Source organism: Pogoniulus pusillus, chromosome 2, assembly GCF_015220805.1.
Source record: "Pogoniulus pusillus isolate bPogPus1 chromosome 2, bPogPus1.pri, whole genome shotgun sequence".
Lineage (NCBI taxonomy): Eukaryota > Metazoa > Chordata > Aves > Piciformes > Lybiidae > Pogoniulus > Pogoniulus pusillus.
The window spans coordinates 25758181-25778483 of record NC_087265.1 but is presented as its reverse complement, the minus strand read 5'-3'; the positions used below and the strand labels follow the sequence as shown (position 1 = coordinate 25778483).

At 42.1% G+C, this 20303-nt stretch overlaps 1 protein-coding gene across 2 annotated transcripts in view; it reads left to right on the top strand.

The window, feature by feature from the left end:
- SPATS2L (spermatogenesis associated serine rich 2 like) overlaps positions 1 to 20303 on the top strand; it is an 87957-nt gene that overhangs the window by 31152 nt on the left and 36502 nt on the right. For both annotated transcript variants that reach the window (XM_064158347.1, XM_064158337.1), the window contains one exon: positions 7669 to 7730. In XM_064158347.1, coding sequence (XP_064014417.1) covers positions 7692 to 7730 — 39 coding nt within the window. In that variant the 5' untranslated portion in view covers positions 7669 to 7691. The remainder of the gene's footprint in view (positions 1 to 7668; positions 7731 to 20303) is intronic.

Here is a 20303-nt window from a genome sequence, read left to right as displayed (position 1 = left end):
GTTTGTTTGTTTAATCTGCATTGTTTAGATGCAAGATTATGCTAATGACCTAAATACGATTGACTGATTTGGATCCTTCTTGGTGGAAGGTATATTCTGTAAAAAGTAGTGGATTCCTACACTTGCATATTTCTAGGATTGCAACTCTGGTGGCAATTGTCATATGGAGCCCACATATGTAGTGGCTTGGGGCTTTGCTTATGCCCTAGGATTGGGAAAGGGAAGTGAGCTAGCTGGCAGGAGAGAGACACACTCTGCCTGGGTTTTACTGACCCCATCATCTCTGCTTAGGAGGAGGAGAGCACAACCATAGAATCATAAAATTGTTGGGTTTTATGAGCATCTTCAGGGACAGTGACTCTACTGTCCTTGGGCAGCTTGTACCAATGCCTGACCAAAGGGACCAAGATCCAAGAGCAACGTGCTGTATCACAATAAAACATGGAAGTTACTGGTTCTTAACGATCTTGTGACACTGATTGGACATCACAGCATCACTGTGGTGTCTGCTTCAAAGGACACTGACCTAGGTGCAGAAACAGGACTGTTCTTCTTCTCATGTTCCACTGTCACCTCTTTTTCCTTTTTCACTTCAGAGTGGATAGGTCCCATGATCTCAGGGATCTGGATTTTTTTAATTGTTAAATAACATAATTGAGCTCCTGATGCACCACTACATATTTACCAAACTTCTCCTGTCTGCTTTCAAGCAAGGAGACTGCAAGGCTGTAGGTCTGAGACATCTGCTTCTTTCTCAGATTGTAATGTCACTTGTTTCTCAGATCCTCAAGGAGGAGGCGATAAACAATGAGGGGAGTCCAAGCCTCTTTCTGTAGGAATCCAGACCTACATGTGGAGTCAGTGAGATGTTTTATTTCCTGCATCCTGTTTCTGGCTCTGCAGCCAGTAGATTTCAGGCAGTGTAGTGACCATCAGGGAATCAGACTGCATTAGATGAGAGCAGAAAGAGAGAGTGTAGAGGCAACAGCTGCTTTTTGTGGTTGAGATGAGCTTAACCAGGGGACAGTTGTGGGCCCGGGCTCTGCAGATGAGGTGTATTTTGGAATGTGTATGTTTATGCATGCAATCACAGAATGTTAGGAGTTGTAAGGGACCTTGAAAGATCATCTAGTCCAACCCCTGTGCCAGGGCAGAATCGTAGGATGCTGAAGGCTTTGTGATATCATCAGACTTTTCCAGTGGCACTTAACTGGTCTGAAGTGGCTATTCTCAAACTTCTGAACTTCAGGAAACACAAAAAGTTGGTGTGCACTGTTTCTGGCTGCAGCCTTTAGAAAGGCATAAAGCAGCACTGGAAAAATAGCAGTTCTGTGTTACTTTTACTAAGCCTTGTTTACAGTGACGTAGAAGGCTGAAAGGACAGCTAGGAGGACACTTGCTAATATGTCCTAGGTGGTTTTGACACTGTGTTTATGTATTTTTAAACTATTCAAACACTAGATTTCATCAAATAAAGTATTGCACTCATTGCTAATATCAAGATAGCAAAAGCAAGTGTCTAAATCTCATGCTGTCTCTAGTAGTTCTGCAGCTACAGTGGCAGGGCTCTGTACACAGCTAAGGATGCTAATAATTGTAACTAACGATCGTATAGATTGATAAAACGCTTTAAGTTGGAAGGGACCTTAAAGATCATCTAGTTCCTACCCCCCTACCATGGGCAAAGACACTTTATACTAGACCAGGATGCTCAGTGCCCGATCCAGCCTGGCCTTGAATACCCCCTCAAGGGAAGGGGTATTCATGACCTCCCTGGGCAACTTGCTCCAGTGTCTCGCCACTCTTGCTATCAAGAATTTCTTCCTAATATCCAGTTTGCCCGCTTCAAGCTTCAGTCCATTTCCTCTCATCCTTTCCCTGCAAGCCATTGTAAAAAGTCTCTCTGCAACTCTCCTGTAGCCCCCCTTCAGCTACTGGAAGGCTGCTAGAATATCTCTGTAGAACCTTATTTTCTGCAGGCTGAACAGCCCCAACTCTCTCAGCCTCTCCCCATAGGGGAGGTGCTTCAGTCCTCTGATCATCTTTGTGGCCCTCCAGCAACTTCATGTCCTCCTTATGCACATTACTTTTGGCCTTTTACCCCATGAGGTAATTTTTGCTTCTGCTATTTAATCTAAAATATGACTACAATCCAAAATAATTTGTTTCTTGAATACGTGAATTTTATAATCACACTTTTGCAATTTTGTCAGTCTTTCTAGTATGTAATGTTAACTTAAAACTGTATCAGAAAAGGTGTGCTCATCCCAGCCTTCATAAGCAATTCTTTCGTGGCATCTCCTTATAATGAGCATCAAAGTCAGATGTAGACTGGAGGCCACATGTGATTTCTGCTGGTTTGTCTTTTTGTAGCACACATGGAAGTCTGCAGATGATAAAGACCATGTAGTATGACACATGGATAGATAAGAATCCCATTTAAAAGTGAGATTTAATTCTGTAGAGGAATCAGAATTCAGAACATGAAAACATACTACAGGCTTGTTGCAATCAGCATGGCTTCACCAAGGGCAAATCCTGCCTGACAGACTTGGTGGCCTTATATGAACAGGTCACAACATTAATAGATGAGGGGTAAGCAACTGATGTCACTTACTTGGACCTGAGCAAGGTCTTTGACATGGTCCCACACCACATCCTGATCTCCAGTCTAGTGAAACATGGTTTTGATGGGTGGACCACTAGATGAATAAAGAACTGGCTTGATGGCTGCACCCAAAGAGTGGCTGTCAATGGCTCCATCTCCAAGTGAAGCCCAGTGACAAGTGAAGTCGCTCAGGGATCAGTTCTGGGACCAGTCTTGTTCAACATCTTTGTTGGTGACATGGACAGAGGCATTGAGTGCAGCCTCAGCAAGTCTGCTCATGACACCAAGCTGTGTGGTGCAGCAGACATGCTGGAGGTCCCATCCAGAGGGACCTGGACAGGCTGCAGAGGTGGGCACAAGCCAACCTCATGAGGTTCAACAAGACCAAGTGCAAAGCCCTGCATCTGGGTTGAGACAATCCCAAGCACAAATACAGACTGGGCAGTGAGTGGCTGGAGAGCAGCCCTGAGGAGAGGGACTTGGAGGTGCTGGTGGATGAGAAGCTCAACATGAGACAGCAGTGTGCACTTGCAGCCCAGAGGGACAACCAGAACCTGGGCTGCGTCAGGAGGAGTGTGGCCAGCAGGTCAAGAAAGGTGATTCACCCCTCTACTCCACTCTGGTGAGACCCCACCTGGAGTACTGCATCCCTAGAGATGTTTAAGGCCAGGCTGGATGGGGCTCTGGCCAGCCTGGTCTAGGGTAGGGTGCCCTTGCCCATGGCAGGGGTTGAAACTAGTGATCCTTGTGGTCCCTTCCAACTCTGACTGATTCTGTGATTCTAGACTGGCACAACCTGCTTAGATGCTTAGCATTTACATCTTATTTCTTAACATTGGCTGTAAAATTGTTGTTGCTTTTTTCCACCTGTACCTTGCATGGTGGCTTTTGGGAGCTGGGAATTTTAAGTGAACTGTTTGGGAATAAATAAATGGTCCTTAACTGAAGTAAAAAGGAAGAGACATTCTGGCACTGATCTACTTCATTTTGACATATTTACATAGTAAAACTGTAAACTCATATTGCTCAGTTGAGTGTCATACTACTGTGCTCAATAGCTCAAGCAAAAATAAAGTGTCTCTGAAGAATTCAGGATGAGAATGCAGAAGCTCAAATTTAGATGCAAGTCTGGAAGTAAAACATCTGAACTTCAGTGGGATTATTTTACTGATACAATTATCTGTTCATAAAATTAATTTATTCATAACATCTCTTGTCATGGGATTAGGAGTGAATTGTTCAATACAAGATTAAGATATCAGAAGAAAAATAGCAGATAATTCAATGAATCAGTCTGTGCTACAGTGAGGAAAATTAATCAGCTATTAACTAAGTACAGCTAAAAAGATATTTCTATAAATGCTGACATTTTCCTTTTCGACGTATCCTTTGTATTTTACATAAGAAGCAGTGCTGGACTGTTATATAAATGAGCATGTGTTTTCTGCAGGTTATTTCAATTATTTGTCCTTGGAGAAGGTGAATGAAAAATAGCTCCAACTCAGTTTTAGCGTCTTCATTTTGACAGCTGCAATATGCATATTAATGAGCAGTCTGAAGTGTAGAGGATCAAGTCTGTTTGTAAAGGCTGTGATTCTTGTGGTTCTTGATCTTCAAAGAGGGAAAATAACAAAAAGAAACCAAGGGTATGTGGCTTGCCAAGTTTTCTTGAATCAGCCTGCAGCTGCTGAATCAGCACCACATTTGTCAGTGGAAAACCATCATTGTGGCAGTACCTGGAGCATGCAGGCAAGTCACATCTGGCAAGGTGTTGTGTGGAGTTTTGATGTGTTAAACTGAATTTAAACAGTTTAAATCATAGCACTGCTACAAGGAAGAAGTGGGGCTCTGTGCTGTAGGAGAGCAAACCCATCAAATTCACTGGAAATTTGAAGAATTCTTTGACTAGTACTTATGAGGCAACTTAGAGTGAGAGGTCTCATACTTTTGCAAAGTGTGATTACAGGGATTAATTTGCTTCAAAGAAGAATGCTGTTTTAAAATTTGCAGTTTTGGTGCAAAATGCATGTTGAAAAAGCAGAACCTGAAAGGGGACAAAGCTATTTTCCCATTCTTTATTGTTCTTATAGATCAATGAATTTTAAGATCAGAAGAGTTTGTTAGTAGTGGTTCCTGTGCTGTTGTGTTGGTTCCTCAAGAAGAGTTTTCGTATTTTTCTTTTTGTTTTGTTAATGTTGTAAAAAGGTGTTGGATCATAGAATGGTGTAGGCTGGAAGAGACTTCAAAGATCATCTAGTTCAAACCTCCTGCCATAGGCAGGGACACCTCCCACTAGAACAGGTTGCTCAAGGCCTCATCTAACCTGGCCTTGAACACCTCCAGGGAGGGAGCATCCACAACGACCCTGGGCAATCTGTTGCCGTTTTTCACCACCTTTGCTGTAAAGAATTTTTTCCTAACATCTGTAGGCCCCCTTCAGATACTGGAAAGGCACTACAAGGTCTCCTTGAAGCCGTCACTTCTCTGGGCTGAAAAGCCCCAACTCTCGTAGCTTGTCCTCAGAATCAGTGTGTTTTAATTACTACGGAAGAGGGCAGCTGTCTGTAACATTACAAAAATCTGCTAGATAGTAGATATGGTTCAACCCTTTTCCTTATCATACAATTACTTATTACACAGAGAATAATCAGTCTAGCACGGCTTTGATAGCATTAGATAGAGGACATGCTTTTCTGGAAAGCACTAAGGAAGACAGAGGAATTTAGAGCTAAGTTTTCCTGTCTGCATGAGAAATTTGATGACATCTGAATAGCTGGCAGTAAAAAGATGAGAAGTACATGGAAAAATATTATTCAGGGACTAAAAACTACAATAATTTCTAAACACTTCCCTTTCAGTTGTTGGAACAACACTAAATAGTGGAAATGAAATTGCCTTAAGCTCATCATTGTGTGATCTTCCTGCCAGCTCTGTCCAGATAGTTATAACGGCTTTTGGACATTGGGTGGGCTTGACAAAAGACCTAGTTTGATCTCTCTTTGTCCTTGATTTAAAGGAGGGTCAGGAGAGGAATTTTCTGATCTGAGATACCAGCAGACAGGAAGGCATTCAGTGACCCAGCTGCTAAGAAAAAGTCCTAATGGACAGTGAGACTCCAGCTAAGTACTTGGGTGAAGTGGATGAGCCACTGACTAAAGACAGATCTGTGATTTTAAAAGTCTGTGAGTTTTGATAAAGAGTATCTGTTTGTGGTATAGCAAAACAGAGTTGACAAGAGGAACCTTACTGATATCAAGCATGTGTGGAATAGCAAAACAGAGATGGCAAGAGGAACCTTATTGATATCAAACATTTTTTTTTTTTTACAAAGGGTTGATTTTTCCTTCTGGCACCTTGCCTTTGAGGGTCTCTATAATTCAGTGTCTGTTCTTCATCAGACCACAACTCAAAATTTCATTCCTTATTTTTATCATCTCTTCCCCATTTTCCGCAAACCAAATCACGTAATTTTTGGAAGTGTGCTTTTTGAATCTCATCCCTTTAATTAGAAAATTCACAGATTGCATTGGATTGGAAAGGACCATCAAAGGTCATTTTGTCTAACACCCTCCCCCACCCTCCGACCAGTTAGCAGGGACATCTTGAAATAGATCAGGCTGCCCAGGGCCACTTTGAGTCTGATCTTGAGTGTATCCAGGCATGGGCCTTAACCACATCCCTGGGCAGCCTGTTCCTGTGTTTCATCGCTTTCACTGTAAAGAATTTATTCTTAATGTGAAACCTAAATCCACTCTGCTCCAGTTTCAAACCATTGTCTCTCATCCTATGACCACAAGCCCTTCTAAACAGTTCTTCCCCAGCCTTTCTCAGGTCCCCTTCAGATACAGAAATGCAACTCTAAGGTCTCTCTGGAACCTTCTCCGGGCTGAACAGCCCCAACTCTTCCATCCACCCTGTAGATGCATACATAAATTTACAAGAAGATTTAGAAGCTATCAGTGGATACTGTAATAGAAACATTTAGTTTCTGGAGTTGTAACTCCCCCGAAGTGCTGCGTTTCAAAGCAGGAATTAAGGGTGGGGGGATTTTTTAAGTTCATTAAAAGAGATTTAAAGAATTACAGAATCCCTTCCATCAGTCCATAAAGCAAAGAGTTCAGATAGGGAAAAGGAGGAGATGCTTCAGCTTGAAAAGAGCAGAGATTTCTTTCTCATCTATGTACGTCTTTATCTTCTTAAAATTGTGTAATGGAGCTGAATTTGTGACCAGACCAAGCTCTCATTCCATTTGACTGTCTTTGCTGTAATTTTTTTTGTGTGAGTTATTTCTAAAATGTGAAGATGGAGGCCTGTTTGTTGCTGATGTCTAAGGTTCTGAAGGAAGCACTATTAAGCAGCTGGATTCCCTTCTGTGCGTGATCTCTTTGTCATGTGTTACAGTGTCTCACATTTACCTAGCCGCATAACTGGAAATAGAAAGCATACTGCAGGGTTTCTTAATCACATGCAAATTCCATTCATGTGCCCAAGTTTTCAGAGCAGACTTGGAGATTTAACTATACAGATCCTGCTGGTTTCAATAGCAGCAGTGTGGCTAAATCCTCTGAATTAATTTTGGAAAAGAAGCCAAGCAACCAGCCACGCAGCAGTTGTCAGCCTCCTAGCACACTGCACTGCTTTTTAAGACAAGATATTCAGACAAATTTTCTGACAAAAATTGGAGTTGCTGATGAATGAGGAAATAGGAGCTGCTGAGTTGATTTAAGGTATTACTCCTTTTAAAGCCTCAGTGGTATCAAGTAATAATGAACAGGGTCCAAGAGAGGTGGCTGGGAGAAGCACAATACCTTTTCTATCCGGATTTGTAACTACAAGGCATTTAAAAATGTTTACAGAACTAATCTGGATGAAGTATGAAATTTGGATTGTTTAATTTTTGGCAAGACTGTGCACTGCCATGCAGGATATTTAAGTGTCCTCATGTTTCTCTAATTCTCGAAATAGGTAAGCACATCCATTTAGTCTTTGTAGGTGTAGCTGTGACAGGTTGGGGTTAAAAAAGTCTTCAAACCAACCTCTTTTCCCTTTCTCTTTCACAGACAATATTTTCACCTGAAGAGAGATGGCAGAAATCAATTCTCCTGTAAATATCAAGGAAAAGGTAGGTTCAAATAACAGTACAATGAAAACTGGAGCGATATTTGCATACATAGATCATCCCTGCTCCTTCAAACACCATTCACATAGTTAACTTTTATGTGCCTTGACTCTCTGCATAAAGTTAAGTACACAGGCAGATTAATAATAAATCTTGGTTGATGAGAAACACTTTTGCTTTTCTGCAAAGAGACAAGGTTTTCTCAGGCTTCTCTTACTCCTCTGTGATTCCTGCACACCTTTGCTCTGTGGAGAATAGCACCTTTTGTTTTGCACAGCTCATCACAACCTTTGAAGAAACCCACCCATTAGAAAATATTTATTTCTGTCCAAAAAGTCATACCTGTACTAAAAGGCAATTCCTAAAATTATAGGACCTGAAAAGAGTAGATTTCCCCCCACTGCCCCACCCACTGTAAGTATATGGTGGGTTAGGAATTTCTCCCCACCCCCCCCCCCCCCCCCCGCCACTGAAATTTACCAGACCAACTCAGATGGCTTGGAAGTAAGTTAAAACTATATTTACAACGAAGCTAAATTTACAAGCATATATATAAAATGTATTCACAATTCTATACAGTGTAGAAATAATACAGAAGTCCAAACTCCACCTCAGACAAAAAGAAACAGCCCAGAAAGGGCTCAAAGCCACCCTCTTTCTCCCAGACAGCAAAGCTTATTTGTCTCTCAGCCAAGGTTAGTGGAGAGATTAGAGAGCAGTGAATAGATCCAATGCTTAGGAGCAAAGAAGGGAGCTAAAGAGGGACAAATTGTTCACATTTTGGGCTTTTTATCCTTTTTAGCAAACCAGTGAATTACAGAGACTTTATCATTATTTTCTTCTTACAACCAACGATCTAATTTATCTCATTAGAATATTCCAATTAGTTTGAAACCAGCACGAAGTAGCTCTGTTTTTTACTGTATTACATGTGTTTGAGTATGTCCTCTCCATGTCTTGGCTGCTGCAAGGGCCTCACCACACTTTCAGGAGCAATAAGTGTTCTAAAATATACAGATAGGAGATAGGTCAGGAAATCTTACGTGACTCTCAGCAGACAGATTGTGAAGAGACAATTTAAACAATAGATAACTTCCACCAGGAAAGCAGAATAGGAAAAAGGAGAGAAAGATGGGAAGATGGAATGGTAGGAGGGGTATAACATAGAATGCTTTAGGTTGGAAGAGACATCAAAGATCATACAGTTCCAACCTACTGCCATAAGCAAGGATACCTCCCACTAGAACAGGTTGCTGAAGGCCTCATCCAGCCTGGCCTTGAACATCTCCAGGGAGGGATCATCCGCAACCTCTTCTGGTGTTTCACTCTCATTGTTGTAAAGAACTTCTTCCTAACATGCAGTCTAAATCTCCCCTCTGCCAGGTGGAGTCTCGTAAGAGCAGAGTAGAAGGGGGAGAATCACCTCCCTTGCCCTGGTGGCCATGCTTCTCTTGATGCAGCCCAGGACACAGTTGCTGCCTGGGCTATGTGTGCACATTGCTGGCTCATGTTGATGGGTCTTGGTTGATGAAAAGCTCAACATGATAGGTTTGTATTTTAGAAGAAGCCAAGATTTTGAGAATTATTCTTAATCATTGGCTTTTATAAAATCAGAGGGTTTTTTTTTTCATGTTTGGGAAGAGAGATGGATTCTTTGCATTTAGGAAGTTCAGAGAAAAACACTCCATTTTTGCTGTTAGGTGACTGATCCAAGTTAAAAAAATCATCTGGCCTGTGAGATTTAGACTAGCTATAAGGAAGACTTTTTTTTAGAATAAGGAAGTGAGATGCTGCCCTGGGCAGATCATTCCAATGCTTGAGAACACTTTCAGTGCTTTGTATCCCCCAGTAAGAAACAATTCCTTACCTGTTGCACTGCACAGGGGCCTACATTTGGGTAGTTATTTCCTGTATTTAGTGTTAGCTCCTGCTTGGAAGATCTTTGTGTGAACGCAAATCTGTCTTTGGGTGATGAGTATCTTGCTTAGTCATAGAATTATAGAATCAACCAGGTTGGAAGGCACCTCCAAGATCATCCAGTCCAACCTAGCACCCAGCCCTATCCAATCAACTAGACCATGGCACTAAGTGTCTCGTCCAGGCTTTTCTTGAACACCTCCACTGACGATGACTCCACCACCCTCCCTGGGCAGCCCATTCTAATGCTAATCACTCTCTCTGTGAAGAACTTCTCCTAACATCCAGCCTATACCTCCCCTGGCACAACTTGAGACTGTGGTTCCCTTTTTCTGTTGCTGGTTGCCTCAGAGAAGAGGCTGATTCCCATCTGGCTACAACCTCTCTTCCAGGCAGTTGTACATAGTCCTTTAGTAACAGCACAGGATTTTGGTTTAAATATTGAGTGGCATGATGGATTTTGCAAGAGAAAGTAACTTCATCAAACCCTATGCCCTAGTGCCAGTGCTGGAAGGTAAATTACAGTGACTCTCAAAATGCAGCTCAGTAAATCAATTGAAGTTCTTTCTCTTTACTGTGTACCTTGAGTTGTTTTTATTGATTCAGTCAGTTTTACAAGTGCAGGAGTATACAAATCATCTGTTTGTCTTTTGCTAGTTTAAGAGTGAAGAGCTACAACAGGACTCCTATTTACACTACATATTGGCCTTTTTAGGTCTGATATCTGCTGGGACTCTCTGAAATCAGATGTTTATGAGCATGTACGTTTTAAGGCAGGAGAACAATTGGATCAGTGCACTCTGTTATAAATAGTTCCTCTCGTTATTCCTGTGTTTTCCATCAGTTTTTAGTGCCATTAAATCTCTATGCCAAAATAAAATCTTAGTTTACAATAATTAACATTTTATTGAAAATTTGCTGGGTTTTAGTCTGGAAAATATAGACTAATATCCTACTATATAAAGTCTTAGCCTAAACCTCATGACCTTTTCATACATCAGCAGAGAAGCCAGCATTCTCAGTCTACCATTTCACTTAAAAAAAAAAAAAGAGATTGTGATGCACAGAGCCTCCTTTTGATGTCTCGGATTTGGTTTATGGTACGGTGACTCTGGCAGCAACAAACTGAGTAACTCTAAAGCAACTGTAGCTGTAGAACGCTCTGAGTAATTTGTCAGTACAAAGAAAGGATTGAGCAGATATGCCCTGCTGAGCTGGCTTTAATTATATTTGCACATAGACTGCTAAAATTTAAGGACTTCATTTGCAAGTTTGAAATGCATATATGTTTGTAGTGTCCTCATAAGAATCAAAATCAAATCCCTATCTCACTTAGCCCAAGATGTTGCCAGGCTGTACAACAGTGAGTTTAATGTTTACTGTTACCCAACTCTGGGGGACAAAGGAAGTGTTTCTGGGGAAACAAAACCCAGCTTTATAAATCTAGAAATCTATTGCCATGAACACAAATATCAGCAGGCCTTGTTGAAAGCAACAGAATCAAGCGTAGTTCTTTCCAAGTTCTTCCCTTCTACCTCAGTCATAACATATTTAAGACTTTGATCCTGCTGTATGTACTTCTGCAAACAAGTACTACTTGTACGTTTCTGCAAAAGCAGACCACAAATTTATCCTTTAAATTCAAGCTTATTTCTCAGTAGCAAAAACATTGGGTGAGAACTTCTTCATGAGCCTATGAAACTTTAGCATGATTGTTTAGCTTTTGTTGTTTGGTGGTGGTCATGTTTGGTTTGGTTTTCTTTGTTTGGGTGTGTGTTTTTCTTTTCTTTTTTTTTTTCCAAATAATGCCCTTTCTCCATCTTCTCTCCAGGATTAACTTCTAGTTATTCAAGGAAATAAGATCCCTACCACTGTTTTAAAGGTGATGTGAGGCTGAGTCAGACCCAGGGATTGATGCTGGGTCCAGTCCTGTTTATAGGTGATCTGACTGAGGGATTGAGTCACCATCAGTAAGGTTTGCAGATGACACCAAGTTAGGAGCATGTGGCAATCTGTTAGAGGGTAGGAGGGCTCTACAGAGGGACCTGGACAGGCTGGATAGATGGGTGCAGTCCCAATGCCAGGAGTTTTAACAAGTCCAAGTCGCAGATTGGCCACAAGAACCCATACAGCACTACAGGCTGGGGATAGAGTGGCTGAGAGCAGCCAATCAGAGAGGAACCTGGGAGTACTGGTGACAGACTACTGAACAGTGAGCCAGCAGTGTGCCCAGGTGGCCAAGAAGGACAATGGCCATCCTGCCCTGTGTCAGAATAGTGTGGCCAGCAGGACCAGGGAGGTCCTTTCTGCCCTGTTCTCGGCACTGGTTAGGCCACACCTTGAGTACTGTGTCTAGTTCTGGGCCCCTCAATTTAAGAAAGATGTTCAGGTGCTTGAACGTGTCCAGAGAAAGGCACCAAGGCTGGTGAGGGGGCTGAGCACAGCCTGAGAGGAGAGGCTGAGAGAGCTAGGGGCGTTCAGCCTGGAGAAGAGGAGGCTCCGGGGAGACCTCATTGCTGTCTACAACTATTTGAAAGGAGGTTGTAGCCAGACAGGAGTTAGTCTCTTCTCCCAGGGCATCCAGAGACAGAACAAGAGGACACAGTCTCAAACTGCACCAGGGGCAGGTTTAGGCTGGATGTTAGGAAGAAGTTCTTCACAGCAAGAGTGATTGGCATTGGAATGACTGCCTGAGGAGGTAATGGAGTCACCATCCCTGGAGGTGTTTAAAAGGAGACCGAATGAGGCACTTAGAGCCACGGTTAGTTAATTAAAAGGTGATATGTTGGACTCAATCTCAAGGTTTTTTTCAACCTGGTTATTTCTGTGATTTTTGGGCCTTATGCTCTCACACAGGCTCTGTAAGACCCTACTGCTGAGAGATATGCTGCTGTAGTACTGGTCCTTGAACTCATTCTGCATTTCAGCTGAATTGTTTGTGAGGTCAGTAGGTTAAACATTCTGTTCTATATCTCTTCTTTCTTTCCCCCTGCCCTGCACCAAGAGATTTATGAAAATGCTGGTCTGTGATGTCAGGAGGGCTAATGGAAGTTTCTATAGTTGGCAGAACCTCCTGCAGCTGTGATATTCTTGTGAAGAGCCAGAATTGTTCTGATTACCATTTCATGCATATAACCCATGGATTTTCTGGAATAACACAAGTTCTGCATTTCAGCAGCTGCAAGGGTCATTACATGCCTGTATAGCTAGCACAAGGAGAAGCTTACTGTCAGGATCCCTCTCAGAATAATTCTCTCTGCCCTGACCCTTGCTATGGTCTTCCTCACTATGCTGCTCTCATTGCATTGCTTCTGACTCTACCCATCTCTGTGCCTGCAAATACAGTGGAGCTAAGGGATTGTTTCTTAGTATTGGGATTTCAGAAGTTTGGGAATTGCATGTAGTTCAGGTCACATGTACACAAGATGACTAGATAAGGGATAAAATGGGCCAAATGCACTGGTTTAAATCCAAAGTAATCCATGCAATTGATGGAGGTATTCAAGCATTAAATCGGTGTAGATTACAAGAAGATGTGCTGATATTGTGAATAGCAGGGTCTCCAAAGAAAGAACAACTGGAGTGAGGAATTACAAGTGGTGTATTGTCTTTCTGCAACAATTAGACCCTCTCAGTTTAACAAGAGGAGAGTGAGTATCCAGCAGGATAGACATTCATCTCTGGAACAAGATTCTGGGTTGGATCTGAAGAAATATCGCGGAATCATTCAAACTTCAAGCCCCTATCTTTGTTACATTAGTATTTATTTATTATTATTATTCTCCAAACATGCTTGAACAAATGAGATCTGTGTCAGTGGGAATAGGCAAAATACTCATTCAGATGAAAATCCTCCTCTTAAGATTCTGTCAGGAGTGAAAATTTTTGCTGGAGCTCTCCTGAACAGTTTGCTTTTTCAACTGTGGGAGCAATGAATAGGTTTGTTCCATAAGCTGTAAGGAGGAGATTTTAACTCAGATGTTCTTGGAGAGTTTCAGTTTTGTTTACATTACACCAGAAATGTGGTTTTCATAAATGATTGCCAGCATGCCAGGAAGGACAGGATTCATAGTGGAAGGAATAAAAGTTTATATACATTTAAAATCGTATGCTACAAACCAAGCAGTTTCCCTAGCTATGATTTCACTCAGTCTCCTTAAAGTTAACCTTTGCAGCTGTTCTGTGCCCTTATGTTGAAGTAGACAGGACTAAACCCAAAGACCAGCAAAGCTGATCAAAATACACTGGTGTCATATGAGGGAGCTATTTGACTTAAGGGAGTTATAGATTCAGGTCCCTAAATAGTGCTGTCATGATTCCAGCAGAGAACTTCTTACTGAACCGAACTGTTTCAATATGTTCTTTCAGGATTCCTGAAATGTCTGTTTTTTCCAATTCACAGAATCACAGATTCATACATAGAATATTTTGGGGTGGGAAGGGACCTTAGAGGATCATCTAGTTCCAACTCCCTTGCCATGAGCAGGGACATCTGCCACGAGACCAGCTTGATGAAGGCCTCATCCAACCTGGCCTTGAACGCTTCCAGGGAGGGGGCATCCATGACCTCCCTGAGCAACCTGTTCTCATATCTCACTACCCTCACTGGAAAGAATTTCTTCCTAATACTCCGTCAAAATCTGTCCTTCTCAACCTTCAATCCATTCCCTCTCATCCTCCTCACTGCAAGCCCCTTGTGAAAACTCCTTCCCCACCTCTTCTGCAGCCCGCTTCAGGTGCTGGGAAGGCCACTAGAAGGTCTCTGGTGGAGCCTTCTCTCTCCAGGATGAACATCTCCAACTCTCCCAACCTGTCCCCATAGGGGAGGTACTCCAGCCCTCTGGCCATCTTTGTGGCCTCCTCTAGACCCACTCTAGCAGTTCCTTGTCCTCATGCTGTGGGCACCAGAATCAGGTGCAGTACTCTGTATGGGGTCTCATGAGAGCAGAGTAGATTAGTTTTGCAAATCTGGCAGATAAGGGTGATATAACAACTCCATGATAATTGCCTAAAGTAGTTTACTGCACCAAGTAGGGGTTTGGTTTGTGCTTATTGAGGATAAACGATGTGAAGGTGTCAGTGTAATAAACAGGTCATATAGTGAAAGAGGGGTGCAGACCTATTGAAAGCTGTTACTTTGCTCAAAGGGATGTTAATATTTGTTCAGTGTGTTATGAGTAAACTCTGTTAGTATAGCCCTAGGAAAAATGTCTCTGATGTATGAAAGGGGCCTGTAATGCAACAAAGTCAGTTGTATTGATGAAGTATGTCTGTGTAGGTGTTTTCAAACCCTAAAATTCTATCATTGAAGTGGTTTCGTTTTTATGTTTTTTTTTTAATGCATTTTTTCTGCTCTATGTACTAGGACCCTAGTGCTAAATTCCTAGGTTATAGAAGCCATCAGAGTTCTGCAGACAGCCCTCTTTCTCTGCTTCTCTTGCAGGATTTGGGTTAACTCAAACTGAGGTTTAATCTAGTTGAGCATGGGCCTGCACTGCTACTTGTGGATATATATGGTGTATACATAAAAGAGAGATTTACTGCTGACACACAGCAGGAAAATGTCAGTGTGTTGTTGGGAACCATAGTTCTAAATTAATTTAGGTCCTATTTTAGAGAAAACGTTTTGATCTTAGTGATCAATGCAAAGTGAATGTGCATCAGCATAGATACTCCTAACCAAGTGTAAGTAAGAACATTCCTAAGTGACCATAATAGTAACTTAGTTCCAAGAGGATCAGGCCAGCTGTGTTCAGGGATTTCAGGACAGCCATGGACTTTCAGCAAAGAAGTTTAATTTATCACTATGTCAGAAATATATAAACACGTTCCCTGACCCCCGGATATGTTACTTATTCACCAGAAACATGCTCTTTGAGTGATGCCAAGAGGGAGCAGATGAGTAAAACAACAAACAGGCAGGGGATTGATTCCATGTTGTTACAGTTGCTTGGAACCATTCAAACTTGACAGAGAACTTAAAGGATTCAGAGGATGCACAGCAATTTCAGCTTTGTTCTGGACATGGAATAGGTAATCTGCTGGCACAACTTTCAGGCAGGGCTCTGCAGTTCTTTTTGAGCCTGATATATTAGTAAAGTCTCAAGGATGTAAGTGGTTTAATGAGGACTTTGAGCAAGGTACTATGAGAATTTAAAATTTAGTGTGTCCTCTCTTGTGTTTGATGCTCCTCACAAATAACCTGTTACTGAATTTATTTTTGTATAGATAACCCAAACATTTGCCCTAAGTGAAATTGTCTATAGCTCAACAGTAGTCCTCAGAAAATTAGACAAGCATGCCAGATTGGATCCTGAAGTTTTTATTTTGGGATAAAACTAGTTTATCTGAGGAGACTTGGCACTTTTTCAATTTGCTATCTTTATGGGCAGTCCTCAGCAATTTGTGTAAGAGACTGTTAAAAAACAACATCATGACTGTGAAATTCTGGTTTTGATGAGATGCAACAGCAACCTGATACAGTTGCAGCAGCTTTGACAGGGCTTGAGGAAGCATTTCAGCTAGGTGTGTGTTTAAGACTTCAGCTCAAAAAGATAATTGAAAGTCTTGTAAATTTTGAACTAACTTCAGCCTGATCAAAAAGTGAAGCTAGGTCCCCAGGAGGTAAATGCAAGCTTGCAAGGTAGGTCTCTGGATCATAGTGTAAATGGAGGTGGCTGCACATTCTGCTTTCTGTGTTCTTGATTGTATGCGTTGTGTTTCAGGATCACAGTTCATATTTTAGATCTGGAATTTCTTTAAAGTGGGTTTTTGTAGTCTGAATTTCTGAGCAAGTTGTCTTATTAATAAACTAAGTAAATGTGCTTTCTGTTGGGCTGCAGGAGGGAAACCCAGGAATTTAACTGCTGTCAGTGACAGCTTTCTCAACTGATGCTGACATAAAACAGCACAGTTATCTGTGGCTCAGAAGGTATGTCACTGGATTCTCTCTGTGTCCTGGAATCCTTGTCTAGCATCCAGGTGATGACAGAAGTTCACTGTAATCTGCACTGAGTAAAGACAAGATAATTCACAAAATGCTTAGAATAGTTGACTTCTCTGCACTGTCTGCTAATGTTGTTCTTCCTATGATCAGGTTTCAAGATGTGCTAGTTTGAAGCAAGCTAGAATGTTTGGTAACAGAACTAGATAATGGGGCCAGTGAAATGAAAACAATTTGATGTCAACTTCTCTCACAGTCCGCTGAGAACTCTGGGAAGAAGAAGACTTTTTCTCCATTTTGTTTCTCACTCTTGCTTTGGCCTTAGACCTGTCACATCTCATTAACCCGCTCCTACTAACCTGCTCCCTAACCTCTTGGCTGCACCTTCTTTCTTCCTGAGGACTGGGTAAGGTTGAGAGGGAACGGGGGAGGTGTTGGGGTGGTTTGAGAGCCCCTCCTGGGGACCAGGTTCTGGGAGGGGAGTTGTGCTTTGTATTGTTTATCCTTTGTATATTTCTGTATATAACTGTATATAACTGTATATATTGTAAATAGCTGCTTGTAGATTCTGCTAGCTGTAAATAAATTGCTTCATCTATATTCCCAGAGTCCGTCTGAGTTAGCTGGGGCAAATTCAAAAGTGTGGGGGGGTGGGGTAACCCCCCAAACCATCACACAAGAGTAACAAGCTGTTCTCTCCCACATACACATAATAAATCTAATGAAGCAGACTGCTGTGAAATTGCTTTTGCAGACTGCTAGGTATTAATGCAGTATCGCTGTGTTTTAGGAGATTCTTGCTCTTGTAACTTTTTTCATGCTTTAGGGATGTTAAGTATGTTTTTTGAAAGAATTTGTTGATGAGAAGGCATAAAATCTTAAACTAGTCTAGTTTACATCTATTCCTTTGTGTTGAGAAGATGGACTGAAGTTAAGAGATAAAAGTTTGGGAGTTATCTCCTGCCCTGGATTTACCCTATCACACCTTTAATAAAAATGAGCTACCTGAAGTTTTCAGGACTGGGAAGTGACTGACTTGTCTCAAGTGCCTGGAAGCTTGTAAGCTGTCTGAGGTGTATAGTTGCACTAGCAAAAGGGCTGTTTGATTTACCTGCTGGTTCAGGTGATAGAGGAGCCAGCATATCTGCAGTCAGTAGGGGACATCTCCACTAGAGCAGGTTGCTCAGAGCCTTGTCAAGCCTGACCTTGATTATCTCCAGGGATGGGGCCTCAATCACCTCTCTGGGAAACCTTCTGCAATGTTCTAACCACTCTCACAAATCATAGAATCAACCAGCCTGGAAGAGACCTCTAAGATCATCCAGTCCAACCTATCCCCCAGCCCCTATCCAGTCAACTAGACCATGGCACTAAGTGCCTCATCCAGTCCTTTTCTTGAGCACCTGCAGGGATGTGACTCCACCATCTCACCCTGCACCCATTGCAATGGCAAATCACTCTCTCTGGGAAGAACTTCCTCCTAACATCCACCTGTACTTCCCCCGGCACAACTTGAGACTGTGTCCCCCTTGTTTCTATTGGTGGTTGCCTGGGTGCATGTTTGCAGAACTTGTGCCTAACATCCAATCAAAATCTACTCTTCTCTGATTTCAAACCATTGCCCCTCATCCTATCACTGCAGGCTTTTGTAAGCAGTCCCCTGCAGCCTTCTTGTAGGCCTTTCCACGTACCAGAAAGCCACTACTAAGGTCTCCTCATGGCCTTCTCTTTTCCAGGCTGAACAACCCCAGCTTCCTCAGCCTGTCCTTGTAGGAGAGGTTTTCCAGCCCCTGATCATCTTTGTGATCAGGGATCTTGAAATTGGCATTCAGGCTAAGGTTGTCATATGGCCTAATCTCCCTCAACACGCCTTGTCCTCCTCCCAGAGAGGCTGTCACAATTTGAGACTCGTAGCCGTTTTTTGGAATTTCCTAGTCCTGGATGCTGTACTTCACAATCTGATGTTCTTTTCCTGAGGAATTTTCTCGTGAAGCTTCTTAACCTTATTTCTAAATGGAAAGATAAACAAATGTATACTTTGTGCAGCAGTCAGCAAAGGCGTCATTGGATTTTGCCATAGGACTGTTGAACTCTATGGTACATTAGCATTCCCTGAATCTAATTTTTATATAGTAAGCTGAAACAGGACTCTGTCCACAGTGTTACATGTTTAATTTCTGTATATTGGTGACTGTTCTTCCCAAGATCATCATCTTAATTCTGGGGGGTATTGGGTAATCAAAAATTCTTGACATTGACTATGCATGCTAACAAATCTTCAGTTGACTCTGTAGTCTGAATCACTGTCTGGTTGAGTTCTTGAGTGTCAGCATCCTCCACTCCACAGATGTTTTTCTTAATGTCTTAAGTTTCCAAAATACAGAGTGCGTGATCCATTCTGTGGTCTTGGCCTCACTTTGTTTCCAGATGCTTCTTGAGGATTCCAGACTTTTCATAACAAAGAATGACCTAGAAGCCATATGAAATCCCCATGCTGACATTTAAAGATGGATAGAATTCACTAGATGTTTCTTTTCACTATTTTCCTGTAAGCAGTTGCCACAAAGAGATGATGCAATTTGAGTAGGCAGATAAATTATCCACATGATTGTGGAAGTAAAGAGGGGAGGGCTTTATGAGACCATGAGGATGTAATCCACATGCTGGAAATGTTTGGCAACTGCCAGCTTGAACAGAAAGTGGACTGCATCTTGTGCCTGCACTACCCTAGTGTCTCTGCCAGTTTCTATTCATATGGAGCCAGCTTGATTCATACTTGTTGCACTTAATTGATAAATGGCATGTCTGTGCCCACAATCCGAGATGAATAAAACTCCTTTTTCCAGAGCTTTCTCCACACATCCTGTTTGTTTGGGATGGGCTTTCACTTGAATGCATGCAGTGCATAGAGAGCTGTATTTGCCACTTCCCTCCCCATGCAGACACCATCAGCTGAAAAGAGAAGCTTGAGCATACAGGGTTTTTCTGGATAGTTTTCTGGCAACAGCCTCTGTTCAAGCAGTCCAACTGACAGCCCAGGCTGTCTAAACTGCCATCATTGTATCATCACCTGTGTTTTCTAGAGAATCCAGAGCAGCTAGCTGTTGGTTTGAGACCTAGCTTGTGGGTGAGCCTTGTCTATTCTTAGGCTGGCCATGTTAGACAAATTGTTAGACTTTTGGGAAGGATTCTTGGAAGTAGTGAAGCAGTTTAACTGCCCTCTAAATTAGGGTTGTGACCTGAACTGTCCACGGCTTAGGCTTGCTACTTGAAATGTGTTGTGAGCAAATCTGAAGCTGCAAAGAGGCACGTGATAAGGTGCAGAATAGAGTAGTACTGAACTCATGTGCTGAAATCTAAGTGGCCTATCTTACACAGTGGAAGTGATAAGGTCTTCAGAAAGTATCCTTCAGAAAGTTTGATTCTGTTGGATTCAGTACTGACTTTTTGTGATGCTGAAGTTTAACATCCAACAGCACTGTGAATCGGAGCCCTTAGTCACTGAACCTGAAATGAGTCATGGCTTGTTAAGTATATGGGCAAGGAAATACAGTGCTTGAGATGTGGAGTGAACAGACTACAGCAAAGTAACTTTAAAAAATATTTTGGGTTGTAAACCTGGCAGTTAAATCTTCTGATTCACCTTCTGGTGTTTCCACTAATTGAGGACTCCATAGAGGGAATCCAGAAAGATTGTTCTTCAGTATCCGAATGGA